The sequence below is a fragment of the Amblyomma americanum genome, chromosome 1 (genome assembly GCF_052857255.1).
Source record: "Amblyomma americanum isolate KBUSLIRL-KWMA chromosome 1, ASM5285725v1, whole genome shotgun sequence".
Classification (NCBI taxonomy): Eukaryota; Metazoa; Arthropoda; class Arachnida; order Ixodida; family Ixodidae; genus Amblyomma; species Amblyomma americanum.
The window spans coordinates 107,825,585-107,849,344 of record NC_135497.1 but is presented as its reverse complement, the minus strand read 5'-3'; the positions used below and the strand labels follow the sequence as shown (position 1 = coordinate 107,849,344).

Here is a 23,760-nt window from a genome sequence, read left to right as displayed (position 1 = left end):
CACGCGAAGTCGAGGATTTGCCATTTGCCAACGTTCTGAGGTAGTGGGTACCAAAGACGATGAAATGGTGCTTTTTGAGATGGCTTCACCACCACGGTCAAGAGCGCGAAAGGAAGCCAACTTTTGAAGGCCTTGAGGCCATGAGACAATGTGTGCGGCGCGCACTTTGTCTCACGGCCCCAAGGCGCGCACGGAAAAGAAAAAAAGTAAACCTGGCTATGAAGGTAGAAAGGAGGCAGCACGGTTCGTTGAGAAAGGAAAGCTAGTACTGTCGAATCCTGCTTGAATGAAATTTTAGGAAAAAAACAGGACAAAAGGAGGAACACAGAACGACACGAGCGCTAACTGTGAACTGTTTATTTCTTGCCGTTGCTACATATAAATACATGAACCACAGCATGAAATGGGAAAGAGCGATCAGGTCAGCTGATACAAGCTATACAACTCAGCCCTTCGCTGGTTGCCATCGATTTAGATAAATGAGCTCTTTTGCTGATAGTGCCAGTGATGCCATGCTCACACACTTGTTGCCTGCACGTGAAATATTAAGAGCCTCAATAATCTCTCTAACAAGCTTATCATTGGGGCGGTTGATAATTTGGCTCCTTTTAAAAAGTGGCATGCATGGCTTTGGACGGCCCCGTTTCTTAGACTGGATCTTGCAGTGGCAACAGTGCTGGCTTAGGTGGCCCGATTCGCTCTTATTAACATTGTAGTCATGTTCTTTTAACCTGCTATTTACACATCTCCCTGTTTGCCCAATATACTCATGGCCACAAGACAACGGTACACGATAGACAACACCCTCTTCACAAGTGACAAATCGTTTCTGATGGTCAATTAAACAAAAAATCGTGGACGATTTTTTTATCGTCATTGACAACTCTAAGGCAGATTTTTATACGGACGCTGCTAATGTGCTTGACGCCTTTAAAAGGCATTTAACCCCATTAATTCTGATGCATGAGCTTCCTGACAAGAACTATATCAAGTTCTTGGATCTTAGACTTAAATTTCATACTAACCGCATCTGTTGGGGTTATGAACCTCGTGCAAAAGAAGGCCTACTGCCAGCGGTATCAGCGCATTCGAAACTGGTAAAGAGAGGCATTATCAAGTACTGCCTGACAAATGCGCTCAAAAGCTCATGCTAGCACATGATGCAAGAAATGCTTGGCATTACAGATTAGACGACTGTCTGATTCTGGGTATCCTAGGCCACTTATTGTTTGTGTGGCTGAAGGCCTACTCCAAAAAATGAAAAAATCACAACGGTTCGACAAGCAGGAAGGTACCAATGAACAGCAGGATCGCAAGAAAGTAGCTGTCATCCCTTACATTCATCAGACCTCCCACAGCCTTAAGAAAATAGGAAAACGGGCAGGCGTTGAAGTTGTATTTTCAGCGCCCATAAAACTGTCTATGCTTTGCAAGAAGACAAATCCGTGCGGTAACCAAGAGAAAAAAAAAAAGATGTTTAATTGACCATCAGAAACGATTTGTCACTTGTGAAGAGGGTGTTGTCTATCGTGTACCGTTGTCTTGTGGCCATGAGTATATTGGGCAAACAGGGAGATGTGTAAATAGCAGGTTAAAAGAATATGCCTACAATGTTAATGAGAGTGAATCGGGCCACCTATGCCAGCACTGTCTCCACTGCAAGATCCAGTCTAAGAAACGGGGCCATCCAAAGCCATGCATGCCACTTTTTAAAGGGAGCCAAATTATCAACCGCCCCAATGATAAGCTTGTTAGAGAGATTATTGAGGCTCTTAATATTTCACGTGCAGGCAACAAGTGTGTGAGCGTGGCATCACTGGCACTATCAGCAAAAGAGCTCACTTGTCTAAATCGATGGCAGCCAGCGAAAGGCTGAGTTGTATAGCTTGTATCAGCTGACCTCATCGCTCTTTCCCATTTCATGCTGTGGTTCATGTATTTATATGTAGCAACGGCGAGAAATAAACAGTTGACAGCGCTCGTGTCGTTCTGTGTTCCTCCTTTTGTCCTGTTTTGTTACGCGCTGCTCTATTATTATGGATCACCAACTCGCCCAATATGCAACGCTTCTGAAATTTTAGGGACCTGTGAAAAATTTAGTTGAAGCGGAAGCTTCGTTGTCGTGAAATTGGGCCAGAACAAGATTGGACTGGATAGTTCATGAGCAGCGTTTATTTTCCCAAAATCTGCCAGCTTCGGTCTTTCGCTGTTTCGAAATCGGTGCCATGGCACGATTTACTTGGTCGAAAGCTGAAAGCTGCCTTGCACCAACGACCGCGGTTCGTAAGCACAGAGTCAGAGCCGTCAGCAAAACCGTCACAAACAGTCGCGTGCCGCATCGCATCTTTATGCGCATATCTGCACATTAATTCTGATTCCGCAGGGAATGTCAGCTGCGCTATTTAAAGTGCAAACTGTCTTCAGCAGCAGTTTTTGGTGAAATCTAACGATATATGGGCATATGTGGATCTCCGAAAAAAAAATGTCTGGTACTTGCTCGGAAAAATTTCGTTGAAGCGGAACCTTGCTCGAAAAATTGTTCGTAGTGGGGGAAATAATTGCATTGCCGTGTATGGTTTGCTCACAGGGAATCGAAAATACTTCATTGTGGCGGAAATTTCGTTGTCACAGCATTTGTTTACCGGAGTTTCACTGTAAATGTGCAGTGATGAGTAGAGAAGGGAAGAAATGAGCAAACATTCGCAGCGCGGCAGCGGCGGTACTGCATGGGCAGTTTTGCCGCGCTTGACTGTTGCGTACATTTCTTAACTATTGCCTCTTAAATGCCACTCAGGTGCGGAAGGTGACACTTCGTTCATGCAAAGCTTTTGTTTTTACGTAGAAGCAAACTGGTGTTATATTCATCACTGCATTGTATTTGTGAAAATGCAATACTTCCTTAAAGACGTCAAAAAAAACTAAAATGAGATGGCATAAAATGTGATAACTGAAAATAAATATATCACATAAAGGGTTGATAAGAGCAGGATGGAAGGTTTTTCTGAGTGTTTCTTTTACAAGGCAACACTTTGTATTTAGTAAGTAGCCAGAGAGCATCCTCAGAGCCATGCCATCACCAACAATTGATATAGTAAAGATTTTTGGTGGTCCAAGTGACTTTACTGTAGAGGGGTTCTACTCTGTCGAATGAACCCCAAAAAACTGACAAGAACCGCTTGTATCGCCGTAAATTTGTGTGGTGAAAGACTAGGCAATGGTTGCCTGCTTTTGAGATGAGAGCAACACAACTGTTTTTCACATTTCCATCAATGCTTTGTTGCGTGCATACCGTTGGAAGCATCGAAGCAGAAATGCTCCATAATGATAGCAGGTCCCTTGGCATCCTTCATGGTGTGACATGGTAGCAGTAGAGCTCCACGCTATCGCATCACACGCCTCACAAGCGGCAACTTCGCCTGTGAGGAGGCTTGACCGCACAAACCGCAAATGGCACACGATGAGCGCGCACTTTGGAGCACTGGAAGAACGGAGGAACCACACAAACAGAAATGAGGGAAACACTCACTGGCGTCGAAGTGGCGAGAATAATAAGGGGAAAAAAGTAGATCTGCGACAGGCTAATGAGCATCCGAAACGGTGCGCAGCTGGGCTCGATTGGCTGGCTGATGCTGGTTGGTGCAGCCGCCGTCGCTTCGATCTGGTACGAAGCTCAGAAAAGCAAAACCAGAACTATGTAGTTGGACTGTTCTTGGAGACGAGGCTGCCCGTTCGTCGTCAGATTTGCCGTTGCACGTGCAGGAGTCACGTGACTCTACAGCATGGAATTCAAGCTTGAGGAGGGATATTTGGATGATTGCTTGCCGCGCCGGTCTTGTACTCCTTCAGGAAACCACTCGAATTAACTGGTGTGAGATCTGCAGCATTTCATTTGGCAAGCGTATGACGCCATACACTTACATGGGAATAAAGGTTAGGACTGCGTGAAAGGGACGACAGGACAGGAGAAGAACAAGGAACAAAAACGACAACACAGGTGCAGACTCGTACTTGTAGTGGCACTATCTTGCGTTTCAAGCAGTACGCTAGGACATGGGACTGACAGGTGGTCACAGCGATGAGGTTCACACACGTCAACAAGCTTCGCACTTCATTTGCGCGCACAAAACAGAGCCCAGGGTAGAAGAAATGTGATGAAGTAGAACGTCCTTGCGGGCTATTTGGTTCATTGCAGAAAAAAGGTTCGGAGTGCGCGAAAGGGACAGGACAGGAGAACAAGGAACAAAAACGACAGTACAGGCGCAGACTCGTACTTGTAGTGGAACTATCTTGCGTTTCAAGCAGTACGCCAGGACGTGTGTGAACCTCATCGCTGTGACCACTTGTCAGTCCCGTGTCCTGGCGTGCTGCTTGAAACGCAAAATAGTGCCACTACAAGTATGAGTCTTTGCCTGTGTTGTTGTTTTTCTTCTTTGTTCTCCTGTCCTGTCTCTTTCGCGCAGTCCTAACCTTTTTTCTGCAATAAACCAACTAGCCTGCAAGAATGTTCTTCTTACATGGGCATTGGCCGGGGCCGCGGAGGTGGTTCAAATTATCCGGATTTTGAAATTATCCGGATTTTCAAATTAACGGGGGTAAAATTGACGAGCTTTTACTATATTTCACAATAAATGTGCTTTGAATCAGACTATCTGTATTTCTGATGTCTTTGATCCACTGGTGACGTCATCCTTGATGTGAGTGTAGAAGCCCCGGTGAGCAGATTTTTTATGCCTTTTTCTTGCGATGGATGCCATATTTTTTCTTGTCCTGGTAAGCTGGTTTAGTTTAGAGTGCTTGTTGGCTGCTGGTCATATACCAAGGGGGTGAAAATGACATGCACCCTGCTGTTATCTCACACAAATAGTTCAAACAAAGGCCTGTGGTGCAGCCAGAAGTTGTCTAATTCTCATTATGTAAATAATAACATTTTTGGACCATGGTTGAGTGGTCTAATTAGGTTATGTACCTTGTTCTACAGCACTCGGCTACAATCAGAGTTCACTTTATTGTTCTACAGGCTAAGCTTTCTGACAGGCTGAACAGTTCAAAGACCCTGTGGATGCAATGCCTCCCCCCAAAACAAACTTGGTTGACACAATTGATGCATTCTTGGCGTCTCACATTGATTTCCATCACACAGCAATAAATGGGTGACTGTTTTATATATGTTGCATTGAAGCAAAACAATGCAGCAAAGAGGGCTACAACATAAAGTGAGAAAACGAGTAAAAAACTTCGTATGTGTAGACATTTGCCTAGGTTGACAAGAGCACTTGATTTACAGATGGCCTTGCATGTGAAATGTAATAGGTAGATTTCAATTTTAAAATATTACATTTTTTTTTATAAGCATGAGGCAGAACATTGGTTTAATTGATTCTGTAAGTGTTTTGTAGCAGATAGGTACAAGGTTGATCTGTTCATTTTGTAAATTTCGAACAGCTCATTAGCACACCCTGTGGCTTACTAGTTTCACACTCTGGACTAGCCTGAAACAGATTTCAACCAAGGGCACTCTGTGGCCTCATTTAATACTTTCAGAATGAACATTTCAGCAGTTGCCACAGAAATTAAAACAAAAACCTTCATGCAGTGCTTAGTCGCAGTGGTTAGGTTGCACAAGTTGAGAAACAGGTTGTTTCTTTATTGTCATTATCTTTGGTGATAATTCTGATGTGTGCACACTTACACTGAGCAACCTCTTAATTACATGTACAGTTGAACCTCATTATAATGAAGTAGAAGGGCCTCTGCTATCTCTTCGTTGTAGCCGTTACTTTGTTACACCCATAGGTGACCTTGACAGCAACTGTCCAAGGCGAACAAGATTACTTGCCACCATGTAGGCCAAGGACAGCTTAGATAGCATGCTCACAATTGGTGTTGAGTGAGCCTTCAATAGGAGCACCAGACACCTGCTATGTTAGCCTTGCCAACGTGCGCCCCCCTTTTTCCTGACCCACTTAAGCTTCGGCGTCTAGAAAATAGGCCTGGAGTAATAATGTCGTAGATGACAAGGAGAGACTTATTCAGAATGTTAATGCGATAGCGTTAAGGCTCCTGTTCAGCAGAAAATCTCGCCGCGGCGGTGTTGTTGTCGGCACTGTGAGCTATAAATGGGCCGGGGTAGGGTGGCAGGTGGGCGACCTAGGTCACATGACATACCACCCTCCGCGACATTGTTCAGCAGGCCACATGCCCGAGTTTCGGCGAAGATAAGCCCACCAGCGTCAAAATTTTGTTTTGTTCACCGTGCGGGCCCTACTAGAGGTGGAAAAACTGTGCTGCATGTTTTTTGTGGTGCTCGAAAGAGTGGGTTATGCGTGGTAATTTCATTTTGCGATGTCTAATGGGTGCAGAAGTAATGAGCGCTGTTAAAAATCTATGTACTCAGCAAGAAATGGCCAGCAAGGTTTGTTATTTCCCTTTAAAAGACAATTTTGTTTCATAAAAACAAGATATCAAATACATATATCTATGAAAGCTTCCAAGGGGAATATTCATTCTTCGTTATATCCATTACTCCACTATCAACTGCTTTGTTATATTGAGCTTTGGCTGTAGATGTTTAGAATTGCATGATCACAATGCTCTTCCACACCAGTTCATCCCTTCGTGGGGGTCTTACCTAACAACTTTTAGTGATGCGGACAGTCAGCTGACACTTATTCCTTGCCACCCTGATGTCATAGCAGAAAAGCTCCATGATTAATCTTTCTGTTCTTAGCCTTCAATTTTTTTTACCCTTTTTTTTACCTGGCCTATTTTGCATTTTTCCTTGTGGCTGAATCCTGAACTGTGTTCTACCAAGTTTTCTGGCAGAGGCTGTAGTTCGTTGTTGCACCTGTGTTTGTGGATACGTACACATCCGCAAGATGAGAGATGAGGGCTGTGCACCATACTGTCGTTGCACTTTACATACCTATGCCTGTGACGAACGGAATACAACGCAACGAAACGAAACAACAAAACGAAACGGAACGGACGAACGATCGAACGAACGGTGCAGTATGGAATGCTTTTCAAGGCGTAACGCTATGAGAGTAGCTTGAAAGGCGTCTGAGGCCCAGTGAAGTAAATAAAAAAATAAAAACAAAAGGCAGAGCAACAACGCATGTGCGCATTTATGCACAATGTAGTAAATGACCACAGGCTTTCTGGCACTGTACAAGACTTAGTGGCTTAGTGGCACTTAGTGGCTTAAAGAGAGTAGACTCTCGAGGCAATGCTCACGTATGAAAGGGAAAGAAAGATTGAGCTGTAGTGATAAAAAACAACATAACCTTCTTGTGGGTGCTGTAGAAATAGCTGGCTTGTTCATGCTATGATTATTCAGTGTGTACGCTAAAACAGGCCGAAGGCTGTAGTTGCCATATATTTTTCTTGTTCAAGGAATGTCCTTTTCTTGTTTGCTTTTAGTGAAGAAGCTTTTTTTCTTATGGCTTAAGTCCAACAAGAGTTTTCAGAAAGTCAGCAGCACATTGATGTGCTCTACATGGGATTTTAGATTGATTCTAGAGGTGCTGGTGGCATCAAGTCATCACGGAGTGTATGTGAGCCAACCATTTGTATTGCAACACAGTAAAAAAAATCACATTTTTGAAAAGAGAATGGCAGGAGCTTTTGTAGTGATGAACATTTATCATAATGCATCATGACTGTGTGATCGTTAGGATGTATGGATTTGTGCCACTTTTCAAAGTAATATAAAGTTGCTAGTTTCACTATGTGTGTGTCTGTAGTCTCCCGTCCTGTGTAAAGTAGCTAGTTGTGTAAATATGCAAAAATAAGTTGTGCCAAGGAGTGACAGAACTTTAGTGATGATTTATTGACAGGGGCCCAATGCAATTTTTCACTGCTCGAAACCTAAAAATATTATTTTTTAGCAGAAAATTTATATCAAGTGGGAATGTTGTCACCATAGTAAATGTGTGTTTTGGAGACATTGAGATAACCTTCCTTTTCTGTAGGATAAAAAAAATGGTAAACTTGTTGGATTACAATAACAGTGTTCAACAAGAGCACTGTTCAGGAACAAAGTTTTTTTTTTTGTTAATAAGAAAGGAAATTACATGTATCTTTTTTTTCACCTTAACTACACTTCATCTCAAAAGTAGTTTGCAGCGCTGTAGATACTCCCGGGACCTGAGCCAATCAAAATGGCACGCTCTCCATAAATGTGTTCCTCCGCACCAGTATTTGCCAACTGGTGGCTCCATCTCTGGGAGGATGGAGTGCCTATAGTCAGCTGCTCTTTCTGTAGCAAGTAGTGTCTCTTAAGCTCTTTTTTTGCTTCGATGCAAAGCGATTCGAGGATTTTCAAGGCATACTGTTTCTCTTGCTTGGGGAAACTGCACTTTTGACAGACAGAACACAGGAGACAGGACTGACTCAGCAGAAGTTATGTTTGCAAATGGCAGCTCGCCACTTTGCAACAGGCCTCCGCAAAGCTTTGTCCGTGCGAGCTTTCTCTGTTAATTTAGTGAGCGATTGGAATGGTGGCTATATTTGAAAAACACCAGCTGGAACTACCTATTCAATTACTGTATTAATTATTCGAAAATAGTTTTACATTGCTCAGATATTTGAGGGACTATTTTTTGTTTCTGCAGCCCTGATTGGACGAGAGAGCTGTAGATTCTACACTGCTCCAAAGTATACTTGCGAGATAGAGTATAATAGTGTCCTTGCATTTGTTCTTTTCAAGGAGCAAAAAGAGCTATGCCTTTATTATGTAGTACGATGATGTAGCTCTTTGAAAGATGGATTGAGAAGTTCAGATGGCCTGCAGGACCCTATAGGGATCACATTGCATTGGCTTTGGATACTTTATATCGCAGTTTTGCATGGCTTTGTATGTTCATAGCTGTTTATTTGGCATCATGTGAATGCCAGTTTATAGGCGGTAGAGTTTTCAAAAACGTAGCTATTATTATCGGCATTTGCTTCTGTGCAATGTTGTGCATTTTTCAGTTGTGCTTATCTTTTTCTTTCTCTTTTTTTTCATTCCAGGTATTGAGAGAAGTGGAGCTTCTGGCCCAGCTTTCTCATCCTAACATCGTGGCCTATAAATCTGCGTGGATTGAGAATGTTACAGACTTCATGTTGAAGTCACATGCAGCCACTGTGGACAGCTGTCAAAGGTACCAAGGCTGTTTAGCTCATTTTTTGTGCTAGTTCGTGAAGTTAGAGGTAAGATGAATTTGTGCTTTCGAAAGTGAAAGTTGTCAAAGATTCAGCTCGGGAATTTGGCAGTCATGTGCGTTTACACCCTAGCTGCTAAAAGCCCTTCTATTTACTGTGTACTGAAATTACTGTATTTTCTTTTGTAGCTCAACTGTCTTATTAATGAAGTTCATGTAGTTACACTTCCTTTCTCACACTTCCTACAAAGGTGCGCATCTGAAAAATTTTGATCCACGTGTGAGCCATCAACCCCCACAGATCACCACCCACTTCACCGCAGGCATTAATTAGGAATGCACAAAACATGGTGCATTTGTGTATTCATAGCAAGAGCAGCAACTTCAATTGTAGTTTTCTGTAGACATATTTGTTGTAGGCTATAGGTGCAGTTGTAGTCTGATCCAACTGAATGGAAGTCTAGTGACATTTATCAACAAATTTTTTTTTTTGCAGCAATCGAAAGCTTCTTGCTCAAATAAACGAATACCCGGCCACAGCGCTGAGAAATGCAGCAGAACAATTTAAAGCTTAATCTTTCTGTATGGCAATCTCACATTCTCACGATGGGCGGCATCTGCAAACCCTGACATTAGGGACATGAAATATAATCAGTACAGTGGCACTATGCAACTCTATGGACACAATGACAGCTGTGTTGCCTAGGCAGCATGCAATGGCAGTAATGAGCATGAATTAAAGCTATAGTAGCTAAGAGCACTAAGATGGTTTTAAAAATACCATCTGCAAAATAATATTTGTGGTATCTATTACAGGTTCCAGCAGCTGTTTTTTCTGGCAGCAGCACTGCTAGTAGCATAGTGGCAGTCTGCCTTTCTAAAAACATTTTAAGGGGCGATGAGAAAGCATGGTTAAACATTGCAATAAATGGTGACTTGTTGCATGTGAAAAAAAATTATGGCATCTGAAGTTTCCTCCAGAAAAAATAATAAAATTAACACTATGTATTGCATTCAGGGCCGCCGCGGTGGCTCAGTGGTTATGGCGCTCGGCTGCTGACCCGAAAGACACAAGTTCGATCCCGGCCGCGGCAGTTGAATTTCGATGAAGGCGAAATTCTAGAGGCCCTTGTACTGTGCGATGTCAGTGCACGTTAAAGAACCCCAGGTGGTCGAAATTTCCGGAGCCCTTCACTACGGAGTCCCTCATAGCCTGAGTCGCTTTGGGACGTTAAACCCCCATAAACCATAAACCGTATTGCATTCGGTCCTATTTGTGTCCAAAGTCCTAAGCTTAGTCCTAAGTGTAACACAGTCAGCACCAGATATACCAAACTCAGATATATCGAATTATTCATCATCATCATCAGCCTGACTACACCCACTGCAGGGCAAAGGCCTCTCCCATGTCTCTCCAATTAACCCTGTCCTTTGCCAGCTGCGCCCACCCTATGCCTGCAAACTTCCTAATCTCATCCGCCCACTTAACCTTCTGCCGCCCTCTGCTATGCTTGCCTTCTCTTGGGATCCACTCCGTTACCTTAAGGACCAGCGATTATCTAGTCTTCGCGGTACATGCGCTGCCCAAGCTTATTTTTTCCTCTTGATTTCGACTAGGATGTCATTAACATGCGTTTGTTCCCTCACCCACTCTGACCCCTTCCGGTCTCTTAACGTTACACCTATCATTTTTCTTTCCATGGCTCGCTGTGTTGTCCTTAACTTAAGCTTAACCCTTTTCGTTAGCCTCCACGTTTCTGCCCCGTAGGTGAGTACCTGTAAGATACAGCTGTTGTACACTTTTCTCTTGAGGGATATTGGTAACCTGCTATTCATGATCTGAGAGAACCTGCCATATGCGCTCCACCCCATTCTTATCCGTCTAGTTATTTCCCTCTCATGATCTGGATCAGCTGTCACTACCTGCCCTAAGTGCCCTAAGTAGATGTATTGCTTTACCACTTGCAGCACCTCGCTGCCAATTGTGAACTGGGGTTCCCTTGCTACACCGTTGAACCTTACTTTGGTTTTCTGCATTTAATTTATAGACCCAATGTTCTGCTCTGTCTGTCTAACCCATTGATCATGATTTGCAGTTCATCTCCTGAGTGACCCAGCAAGGCAATGTCATCAGCGAATCGCAGATTATTTAGGTGTTCTCCATTAACTCTTATCCCCAACTGTTCCCAATTCAGGCCTCGGAATACCTCCTGTAAATAGCCAGTGAATAGCATTGGTGAGATCGTGTCTCCTTACCTGACGCCCTTTCTTATTGGAATTTTATTGCTGACTTTATGGAGGGCTGTGGTAGCTGTGCAGTTCCTATATATATCTTCCAGTATTTTGACATGAGGCTCATCTGCACCCTGATTCCGCAGTGCCTGTATGACTGCTGAGGTTCCCACTGAGTCGAATGCTTTCTCGTAATCAATGAAGGCTATATATAGGGGTTGGTTATACTCTGCGCATACACCATTGCTAACTCTGAAATATTCACGTTACACACTCGTAACCATTCTATTTTTTTTGCTATTCCTCTCTTTGACATAATAAATTATCTCGCATGTCGTGCCAGTAGAGTAGGGTCAAGCGTCAGCTGCTCGCTGATGCTGGAACGAGGAGCGGCCAGTAGTCATTTAGAGCCTGGAGAGCCGTTGCCTGATTCTCTGCGCAGCCCAGCTGGTAAAGAGTGCAAATGCAGTGGAATGCTTGTCTTCTGGCTGTAGTTTTGAGAGTTCTCGTCTTGGAGTTGAGGTATGAAGTCTACAATGCTTGGAGGTTTGAGCATTAGAGAAATCAGTATTTAATAAAAAACAGTTGCTGAAATCATGAAAACAAATGCTTGAGAACGAAACAGCAAAAAAAAAAAAAAACAGCCACTGATTGCAAGGCTTCTGGCAACCAATCATGATAGTTGGGGGGGTCTTGGCTTCTTTGCACATACGTATTGAAAGCTGTTGGGGTTCCTTGAGGCAAAAAAGTTGAGAACACCTGGGTTAGCAGATAAGCCTCAGATGTCTTTAATGCATAGTTAAGCCTATGTACAGTGACCTTTGGTATGGTAAGTAATGCTCTTTGTCAAAAAGACAGTATGTGAAAGTCATCAGTGCAAAATACATTTATGATATCAAATGAGGCATTAGATGACTGAGCTGGTAGAGCGCAGTGGCATCTCCAAGGTGCAAATGCTTCTGCTCCTTCTCGTGTCATCGAGCTTCTTCGCAATTCTTAATGAAAGAGAAAACGTCCACAGCACCTGTGGCTGTATGAGCGAAGGGAGAACTTTCTGTGATGTTCATTGAACTGTTCATTAACATTTCGCCTGGCCTCATCCTCCTTTTTTTCAAGCTGAAGTAATGTTAGACCTTGAACTCTTCAACTTGGGTAATAAATATGACCATTACCAAAGGCTAATGAAATCAATGTATGGTTTGACGCAGATACGTTTAATTTGTTGAAACCAAAGCAGCAAGTGTATAGTATTCTTCATTTTTGGCATGTTGTGGTTTTGTATTTCGGCTGTGTATATACATGCACAGCTGTAGGAGCTGTACTGCTTCCTATAAAGCTTGCTTTTTTGCCTTCTCCAATGAGCTAATGTACAAAAAAATTGATTATTAACAAATGCTCAGTGGTTTGGGCGCTCGGCTACTGAGCCAGTTTAAAAGGCACCCGTGTGCTGTGGGATGTCAGTGCACGTTAAAGATCCCCAGGTGGTTGAAATTATTCCGAATCCCTCCACTACGGCACCTCTTTTTTCCTTTCTTCTTTCGCTCCCTCCTTTATCCCTTCCTTTACAGCGCGGTTCGTGTGTCCACCGAAATGTGAGATTTACTGAGCCATTTCCTGTCCTAAAAACAAACAAACAATTCAGCGAATGTTTACAATATGCAGCTTGAGCTGTGTTGAACTGATGTATGTGTCAAATATATGTTTTCACATCCCGCTGTTATAAGTCAGTTCTGGCAAATTGGTTTTGCTGCCTTTGGTGACTGGCATACTGTTTGCAGTTGTGAATGTGAAGTTGTGTCTGTGATAAGGTTGCTACACTGCTGTCTCATTTTTTTTTTCTTTTTTAACAGCACAGTTCTCATTTCATCTGGCTCTGGCGACAACAAGGGCTCGCCACCATATTCTGTTGATTTGTCCTCATCTCAAGAAATAGTTCCAGCTTCATGTCACAAGTCACTTTCTCCTAACACTTCCACAGAAGCAATCTATTTTATGGACTCAGGCACCAGTGTAACTGAACAGTGTGCTTCACTTGAAGAGCCAAGCAAGCTGACCATGCCTTCTGCAGAGGAATTGAACCGTTCTCCCTACAACTCAAAGAGCGATAGTGAGCTCGGAAAAGGCAATGATGGGCATGCCGCTAATGGAAGAAAGGCTTCAAGTCACGTCACAAACTCCCCAGCTGTGGTGACTCCCGACATATTCCGTCTTCTGAATTCTTCAGTAAGTTGGTCAAACATGCCAACTACAGTTGAGCCCAATTATAACGAACCTGACGGTCTTGTGGATTGTATTCATTTTGTACGATGTTCGTAGCAAGTGGACTTCCCACTTTATAGCCATAAATACAAAGTCCAACTGAAGTGGCATTTACGTTTTAAAAACGTCCGTTATGTGTGTCTAAGTCTTCAAAGCAGAGCCCGTCTTGTGCATTCTAAGCTCTCCAGCAAGGTCATGGGCCTCTTACCAGGATCTTTGGTGCTAATAATCCGCTCCAGAGACACGTTTTAACTATTCGTACTTTAAGTGTTTACAGCAGCTGGTGATCTGCCAACTTTTTAGACATCATTTTCATCAGATTCCTGGCTGTCATGGGGTGCACTTAATTTGATTTCAAGGGTTCATCAGTTCGTGACTGTGCTGTATTGACGTCATCATCAGCACCAACAAAGTTACCATAGGTGGCACCAGGACTGGCCCGCTGTGCATCAATGACACGTTACTGCAAATCCAGATGTATCTGATAACATGGGTGTTCGACAAAGTCATCTAGGTTGCTGGATGCATTAAGCGCAGTGCACATATGTGGCAAATGTGTCATCGCACTGCTTTCCACTGCTCTGTTCGCTGTGTGAGCACTGGCTGCAGGCACTAGCACTGCAGAAAGAAGGTGGAGAGCTGATTATGCAGCCGACACATGCCACCTCAAAGGATGGGCCAGCAATGTGCACCCAGTGACTGTTATTCAAACGCTTTAAATTGCTGCCGTTGATCTATAGCGGCCGTGGTAGTACTACCATAAAAACCGGACTATAGGTCGGACCGGAATATAGGTCGGCCCCCCAGCTAACCAATTCTAAAAATGAAAAAAATCTTTTTCAATGAAAAATGTACTGAAAGTCACCCTTACCTTGTAACAAATGCAACTCAACAGGTTGCACAATGGTGACAGTATTTATTCTCATTTAAATGCTGCTCATATGTACACCCGGCCAATTTCTTTAACAATATCGCGTGCCTATTGACCCACGTGTTTGTCATCACCTTATCATTACGGCATGGAGTGGCAAAGACAAACGAGGTACGCGCATGTGTACACATGCGCTTACTCTCGCTTCTTTCGCCGCTCCGTGCCGTGATCTCTACTGCTTTCACGCGGATGCATTCGGTAGTCACAGGCAGCGATCTTGCACGCAGCACAACCTTTAATTCCAATTCTGGATACGCTATGGTCCGCCCACGGAATGATGTTTCCTTCTGGTTGCTGCAAGTTGTAACATGCAGCTTCTGCCTCCGCCAGTACCGAATGCTCTTTTCAGATACTCCAAATTTGCGCTGTTCCGCCAGGTTGCCGTGAGCTTCCGTGTACCCAGTCACGTTTTTCTTGATGGCGACGGTGAATTGCCATCGGGTTCCCCTCATTTTGAAACAAAATGTCAAAAAGCAGCCTTTAACCAAAATAGCTTTGTAACAACGGAAACGCAAAATGGAGGTGCCACAACGTCGCCATGCCGTGCTGCTGCTGATGGCGAAGGTGATGGAGGCTGTTGACTTCAGCCGCCCATTGTTGCAAGACTTGCATAGTTTTCCGCCAATGACTGGTATATAAGACGGGGGTCTGCTTTTTGCCATGGTTTTTTGAAAAAAAGTTCGACCTATATTCCGGTTTTTACAGTAGCTTCGCTTCCATCGCTGCCCCTGTCTTGCACTTATCCTTCCACTTTAGACACTTTGTAGAGCCAGCCCACACTAACGCACTGATTGGCATCATGGACAGTTGGCGCTCCTTGGCCGGCGGTTATCTAGTTTCAATGCGGTATTTCTTATTGTTTTTTTTTTGGTCATAACATTCTTTCTGTGATGATGTCATGTGGGCAGGGAGGTGCCCATTGGTTGCCAAATTTGAAGGAAGCATGAGTTTTTGGGCTTTAGTGGCGAGTTCTAGCACCTCCGCGTTTGCTGTATCCAAGCGGCACCACCATGTTTATTCGTTATATCTGAGACGCAGTGCCATTGCCCTAATACATATTTTCATAGTAGCACCACCCTCATTCATAATTAGTGCCCATTCATTATAACTGTGGTCGTTATAAGTGGGTTCAACTATACATAGTGAATGTTAGTGCATCATGAGAAAGCAAAATGTTTACTTCTCAGCAAGCCAGGTGTTGAAATAATGGAGAGGAATTTAATTATATTTACAAATTCGTTAATTGATGCATCCTGGTCACTATGGCTTAGCCAGAGATCTTGAAAGAGTTATGCATGCTCTTCTTATGTTTGTCTATGGAGGAGTTGGTTTTATGTTTGTCTGTGGAGGAGTTGGTAGGTTTAACTGCAGAATATAGTGGACTCCTGTTGATTGAAACTCTCTTAATTAAAACTTCCTATTATTTGGACTTCCTGTTTGGTCCTGTCAACACTAGGTGTATTAAAAAGGCTCTGCTTAATTCAAACTTCACATAATTTGAAAAAAAAAAAAATCTTTGGTTCCCTTCAAGTTTGAATTATCGAGTTGACTGTACAAATATAGCTCTTATATACTAATGTACATGGCACTGATTTTATTTGCAGAGAGTGTTTATGAGAGTGAAAACATTTACATTGTTGCTTTTTAATTCAAGGATGTTGGAGGCATGCTGTACATTCAGATGGAGCTGTGTTCCAAAAATCTGGCTGACTGGTTGGCCACTCGTAACCAGCAGCTGGCTGAATTTGGGGAGTCAGGTGAGACTTGTCTAGTAACTGGCATTTAATTCTTGAGCATATGTAATGACAAAATGTTATACCTTTAAGTGAGCATTTTACAATCTGGCATGTTATGTGAGATATATGTACTTGTTGCATTTAAATATTATTTTCTAGGCAAATGAAATGTAGCACAGCTCTTTGGGATCAAAATAGGATGTACCTATGGCTTCACAGTGTCATGCTTCCTCATATCCTGGGCTTTTACCATTGAGACTGTTTGTTGCACATGGAGTAATGGATGGAATTTATCTTATTCAGACACCTGATTTTTGTAGTTAAGAGGGACATTAGAACTTTCTGTGCTGCAGTTCATTGAGCATCTGTGCTTTCCAGTGCTTCTCATGTAGTTATTGTAGTTGCTCTCATGTGGTCTATTATTGAGAAAACTGCGTAAACTCATCTTGCTAAGTGACCTTTAGATAGTTTTTAGATTGTGCATTGAAACTGGGAAAAAAAATATGGAAGGAAAATTGAAGTATAGTTATGTTCAAAGTATTTTGTCTTGCTGCATTATTACTGCTGCCGTGAGGCTTTCATGCAGTGTAGCCAGGTAGGGTGCGCGTACCTTTGAGAAGTGTTTCTATGCAAGCTTTACTTCATACCTTCTGTGTAAGGATTATTGTTAGTGCATTATTTGTTAGTGTTCATCAAAGTGAGCCATAGTTCTTTGCTTGGGCTTAATGGCAGGTATGCAACCAGTTACTTGTTAAATTTATACTGTGCAGATGTGACAACGAATGCCGCAGTAACAGATGCATTGACTGAGGTAGAGGTCTTTTTGCAATGTTGTTAACCACTAGGGCACTACTTTTGTGCTTTATAACCTACAGAGGGTTTGTGTAACTTGTAAAACCTTGAATATCCGGGATTTTTGTAGAAGCCTTTTAAGGGCCCTGCAGTTATCCTTGTATCCATGAATCACCAAAAAGGATTGGCATTTCATTTTTCTTGCATATCATGTTTATTTGATAATTCTATGCATGAGGAAAATATGCAGAAGCGTCATGTTTAAGTGCATGGAGGCGACCATATACCATATTTACTTGACTCTAACGCTTCCTTGTTTGTAACGCGCACTCGTTTTTCACAGTCAGAAAAATGCGCACCAGATTTTCATGCTTCCCACACAAAGAGTGAACAGCACTTGACAAGCGCTCTATTCAGTGCACTGGAAGAACCACACCAATGGAAGCGAGAGATATGCGCAGAGGTAGCAATCAGTGTCCTAATCAGCACGCAGCTGTGTTCGGTTGGCTGGCTGATGCGCGGCCGGTAGCAGCAAGGTTTTTGTGCTAGCTCCATTTTTTAATAAAAGAATTAATCAATCGGCCGCCGTCACCGAAGACTGGCGCGAAGCTGTGGAAACAAACTAAGCAGTCGGAATTTTTCCGGCGGTGGGGGCCTTTCGTTTTTCGTTGCACGCACGTCAGAGGTGCGCGGGCAAATCGGCAGCACACAATTCAGGCTTGAGTAAGGCTATTTTGATGATCGCTTACCATGCCAGTCATTCCTGAACACAGCCTCCCTTCACGAAGCTGTTCAAATTAACCGGTGTGAGATGCGTAGCGTGCAAATTAGCGAGCGTCCAATGCCATAGATTTACACGTGTGCCGGTTGTTCAAATTATCTGGATTTCCGAATTAACGGGGATTGAATTAGCGAGCTTTTACTGTTATTGGCACAAGAAGTACAAAGCAGCCATTTTTGTGACGCTGATGACAATAGGGTGTTGCTGGCGTAGTTTCATTCTCATACTCTCTTCTAGCGCGCTTGTCAATTTTAGACGAGTTTTTCCGTAAAAAAAAAGGTGCGCGTTAGAATGGCGTAAATACAGCAATGTAAAATGAATGTACACCCGTGGTGGTGTGTGTAGCGGCAGCATTAGTTCTAAGTTTTTGTGACTCTTTAGTCGCTGAGATGAGTGGGCCTGTTCCGTGTGCACAAGGTGTGCCACGTCAGGGACATTCGACACAAGCCAATTCCACACAATTAGCAAACCCACACCTGCCACATTTGCTGCTCTGTGCAGTCAAATGTTCTGCCCTTCATGCCATTTGCACATGCACTGATGGCATAGGTTGGCAAACATCTGTTGTCGTGAGACTAGGATTTTATTCCCATAGTTTCGGTATGTATGTCATAAGTTTTGTTGTGAGGTATCGCAAGGTTTTAGTTGAGGTGACAGAAAGCTACTTATTTTTGGAGTCCAGCCATAGCTTAAATTTTCTTTCAAACTTCCTTGAATTTAATTCTTCTGATACCCTTGAAATCCTTGTAATGTCCTTTAATTTTACACTAAAAATTTTGTAATTGTATGAACCATGGGCTAGTACTCCGCCATGGAGTAGTGATGTCTGGTTCCTCTAATAGGGATGCGAGTCACAGAGATGCTGTGCAAGTGCAGTGAGCATGAGTGTGAAGTCAACACTCTGTGACCATTATCACTGAAGTGTGAGATGCTTCCATGGTTAAGCTCGAACCCTAGGACTTGTGAGGGAAACTTAACCCCTGTTTTTCCAATCACCTGTTTAATACTGTAAATTACTCACTTTTTGCAAATTCGACTTGCATCACAGTTTCAGAATATTTCATGAGCACTAAATTTCACTCAGCATGAATCGGAAGCCCCTCCCTTAGGTGGTGCCCTGTTGCGTGTAGGTGTGCAATTTTTGGATGTGGCTAAGGCTTGAATGTGGCTCAATGCTACGTCATGCTCCACTCTCGCGGCACTGACCATAGCTGGAAGCCAACAGTGGATGAGAAAAAAAGTAATGGTCGTTTCAGAAAAAGGACGTTTATTTAAGTAATTCACACCTACCAAAGTCCGCATTCAGCACCTCACCATCTTTGTTTTTTCGTACATCACCATCGATCACTCAGTGAAACACACTCCAACTTTCAAAAACCGTGATGAGCTCTGACGGCTTTTGTGCCAGTCACTGAGTTCTAGACACTTCACAGAAAGGAGAGGGGCGCTACACAGTGCAGCAGACAAACAGAAAAGATACAGACAAAAACTTGGGTGACAGGTCAAGAAAACTTCTCTCCATACACTTCCCTTTCAGTACCGAGCCATGAAAAGCAAAGAGCTGTTTCTAGAAAAAAAATTACAATCTCCTTGGGAGAATACCCCCCAACGGGGAGTCATTTCTACACCTTCCACTTCTAACTACAAGTGAGAACGACATGCCGATCCATCATGCATTCTTTTTTTTATTCGCACTGCTAGTTGACATCTTGCCGAAATTATTCATGGGATCTATATTTTGCGAGGTGTGTACCATTTGAGAAAAACTCGAAAATTGACCCTCGCAAAAATTAAGTTGTTGACAGTATGTCTAATAGTTGCAGTATGAAACTCAGCAGTTGAAAAGAATTACATGGCAGTAAGTTTAGCAATCCAGCAGTTATGCCTTTAGGTGTACTAGTATGCTTTCTAGCTTCCTGCTCACTGCCTACCTACATCTGGCAAATCTTGAAGACACTTCTGTAATACCACTTACAAAAACGTAGAAGAATGCGTTTGTTGCTAGGGTTTTTGGTGAATACAAGGAGCCCAGAGTTTTTCGTACTGCAAGCGTTAATGTAACCTCAGCATCATTTGTGGTGCAATGAACATAAATATTTGTTTATCTGATAGTATGGGGCCTAGAAACATTGCCTAATTTCATCTTCAGTTTGTAGCTTCTTCATGGCATTGTTATACAATCATATGATTAATTGCTGAATGTTATACTTCTATCTGTAACACTGATGTGGAAATCCTTTTTACTGACAGGTGATAGTGGCACCATTCCAAAGGCTATGCATATCTTCAAGCAAATCTTGAAAGGGGTAGAATACATGCATTCCAAAGGATTCATTCACAGAGATATTAAGGTAAGCAGAACAGAGTAATGCTTCTCCACTTACTTGCATAGGTACTGATTACTTATACGTTTTATAATTTTTTCACAATTTCATGTGATGTTTCACATTTGTAATAATAAATTATCAGCTGAACAATTTTTAGCACACAAAGGCAATCGTAAATTTCAAGGTAGCAAGAACGCCAAATGCAATTTTGCTGTATTGATATGCATACAACATTTTAACTTACTGGAGCAACTCTGTAGCTTTGGCATTCGGCTGCTGGTCCCAAGGTTGCAGGTTTGATCCCAGCCACTGTGGCCATATTTCAATAGAATGCCAAATACAGAAATGCATGTGTGTTGCATGATGGCAGCGCACATTAAGGAACACCAGGTGGTCTTAATTCTAAGCCTCCTATTGTATGGTGTCCGTGACTGTGTGTGTGTGTTACTTTGGGACGTGAAACTTTCAGTGTACAATTTATACATCATTTTAGCCAGCAGCACGGACCTGTTGGGAAAGTTGCCATGACTGCAACTTCAGTCAACTTGTATGTAATCATGTGTTGGACATTACGTTATTTAGGCCCAACGTTCATTCTTTTTTTTTTTCAGTGCTTTCATGCAAACTAGAGTGATCTGAAGTTCATGACCGTTCTGTGGTCACTTTATTATATGGTGCATTCCTCAGATAAATAAATATTATAGAAGTGTCTTGCTAGCTCATGTCATATATATTTTAAGCTGCAAGTACATTCTCTATTTTTAGTCTTGGGGTGCCACTTACACAGATATCCCTTTAACCTCCTTAGCTTGGTCAGTTACATCAGTAAAAATAAAACGTAGATGTCAGAGCCCATTCTCTTGGAGTCAAAAATAGGATGTGCATAAGTAGCATTTCTAGCTAGATGTGATTAACTGAGGTTCAGTGCATTTCTATAGTTAGCAAGCCAGTTGACGTGGTAAATGGAATTGACTACTACAGCGAAGCTCCTGTTGCACTTTGTTTTGCAGTTCTAGATTTACCGTTGTTTAACAATCTGTGAAAATGTGAAGATAAACAATGACTTTGTGGGCTCTTCTCTCGTTCTTTGCAGCCCCAGAACATTCTATTTGATTTGGAAGGTTCATTTGTGAAGCTTGGAGACTTTGGCCTGGCAACTCGGAGTAATCAACAGGAGCCATCATCCCACCCCTTCCCATGGACACCTCGATCAGGCCACACACAAGGTGTAGGTACCAGCTTGTATGCAGCACCAGAGCAATGTGAGCAAGCCTGCTATGACAGCAAGGTATGTCTTTATTAAGTGGTTCTTTTGTAGCGATAGCTACATTATGGTAGCTTTTAGAGCCTTCATCGTGGCGGTGGCGGCGCCACCACACTGTGGCTGCGCCGCCACAATGTCACGTGGTTGGTCACGTGGTGCGGAGCGGCTGCCGGCGGCGCGGCGCCATGGCTGATCACGGGGTTCGTCACGCGGTTGGTCACGTGACCATGTTCCACTCGGCTAGCTGTAGCTATCACGTCACTCCAGGTTTAACCAAAGCTAAACCACCGCCAATTTTTTTTACTTTGGCACAGCATCAGGTTGTTTAGCGTCCCTTTCTTTTTTGTCGCACATTGTTGTAGTCACAGCACTGTAGGCCTAATAATGTCCTTCTGGTTGAATTTGTGGGCATTGGCCAGCTCCATTCGAGCTGCCATATTTTCTATGTGTACTGTGCACAAGTACGCTTATTAAGCATGAAATGCCCTTAGCTCCCATTCTCGGCAAACTTTGGCGAACATCGTCTGAAGCTGAAGAACACGAGTCTGAACCAGAAGAGCATGAACCCGAACCTGGAGAAGAGCATGAACTCGAATCCAGAGAAGAACATGAACTCGAATTTGTAGAGCTTGAAGCTAAACTTATCCAAAACTTTCCAGGCTTTTCCATCCGAATGGGAGGGAGCAAAAAAAAAAAAAACTTACCACATTTACAGCCCAGAGTGAGATTCAAACCACCGGCAGTGTAAACAGATCAGCTCCACGACATCACCACATCTATGCATTTCTGTTCTTTAAACATAATCTGCGTCCTTTTTCAGGTTGTAACTATTTTGTGCAGTATGATGTATGATCACTTTAATTATGAAATTGTCGCTTTTCTTACTGTATGGTATAAGGGCTACTGAATTACGAGATCGTTTTGTGGTGTGCATGAAGTGCTCTTCATTCAAAGTGCACTTGAATGAGGAGCCACTATGAAGACATGATAGCCAAAATACAGAGTGGCATAGCACCAAAAGTTTGTCCCGTCACTTTCTCAGTGGTAAAAAACGTTGTTTTTTTTTCAGCCATTGTTTAGAATCTTTACTCTACTCCCAATTTTGCTCAGGGGAAGGTTAGAAAAGCAGACCTAGCAAGATTGTTGCCACACTTGCTTCTGTCAATGGCATTGCTTGGGAAAGCTCTGCAAGTGTCATTTCTGTGTGTGGGGGTGTGTGGGATGAGTCCTAGCAATGGGTTGCTTTCAGTTCTTCTGTTTGCAAAATTTTCCGGCTCATAAGGTTTTCAGGGTCATTTTAAATTATAACAGTACCATATTAAGTCATGGTCTAGTCATCTTCTGTGTGCCCTGTTGCCAAGCTTTCTGTAATTTTCAGGTGGATATATACAGTCTAGGTGTTGTGCTGACTGAACTCCTATGTCCATTCTCCACTGAACATGAACGCCTTACGGAGCTCACAAAGCTTCGTAATGGCTCTATACCTACTGCATTGGAGGCACACTCGGAAGATGTGGTATGCTATTTGTTTTGTACCCAATCATTGATGGTTTTTCTGCCTTTGATGGATTTGAAAAACGTGTCTATATTTATTGATTTGTTAATTCATTTATTTAGAACAGCTTAAAGGCTTAAGTATGGAGCATAACATTATTTGAATGATGTGGCACTGCAGCTAGCAGGGAAAGGGCTAATAGCTGTTTCTTTGCTGCAAGAATGATAGCTTCATCTTAGCTGTCTGAGACAGTCTTACCAAAATGATGTAGTCACAAGTACACAAGTGATAAGTACTGTATTAAAATTTGAATTAATCATATTTTGGTAAAGTTACATTGGAAGAGCCTTCGGGTTTCAACAGGACAGTTCATCCATGACGTGTATTGCATGTGGGCATTTAAGGAAGTCTCCATGGCTCAGTCATTTAGAGCACGCACCCTGCATTACCAAAAGAACAGAACATTGCAGACCTGAAGCACCCAGGCAGTGCTGCAGTCACTTGACTCTTCTGTTCAAAGCTGCGAGCTGCAGGTGCCTGGGTCACGACAAAATCAAGACAGCATTCTGCATAAGTGATGTGCACCTGATTCATAGCTTTCCATATTGTAGAGCACTCAGCGTGGCTCATTCATGCCAAGACATGCTTTGTGTGACTTTGGTAGATCATGAACCTCAAGCTCTGCATTGGCAGGTGGCATCACAAAATAACTGCATTCTGCTGAAAGCTACTTCGTCTGCTCACTAGGCTTTATGTTATGGTTTTGCTGCTGTTGGTACGGAAAACTTCATTGCAGGTTG

At 42.9% G+C, this 23,760-nt stretch overlaps 1 protein-coding gene across 3 annotated transcripts in view; it reads left to right on the top strand.

Annotated features, from left to right (window-relative positions):
- Positions 1-23,136, top strand: part of LOC144113423 (eukaryotic translation initiation factor 2-alpha kinase 1-like) — a 39,887-nt gene extending 16,751 nt beyond the window's left edge. For 2 of the 3 annotated variants that reach the window (XM_077646495.1, XM_077646494.1), the window contains exons 9-14: positions 9,013-9,143; positions 13,226-13,598; positions 16,220-16,322; positions 20,125-20,225; positions 21,295-21,489; positions 22,844-23,133. In XM_077646495.1, coding sequence (XP_077502621.1) covers positions 9,013-9,143; positions 13,226-13,598; positions 16,220-16,322; positions 20,125-20,225; positions 21,295-21,489; positions 22,844-23,092 — 1,152 coding nt within the window. In that variant the 3' untranslated portion in view covers positions 23,093-23,133. Of the gene's footprint in view, positions 1-9,012; positions 9,144-13,225; positions 13,599-16,219; positions 16,323-20,124; positions 20,226-21,294; positions 21,490-22,843 lie in introns of all 3 variants that reach the window. The other variant, XM_077646496.1, reaches the window with a different exon arrangement.
- Positions 23,137-23,760: the final 624 nt, after the last annotated feature.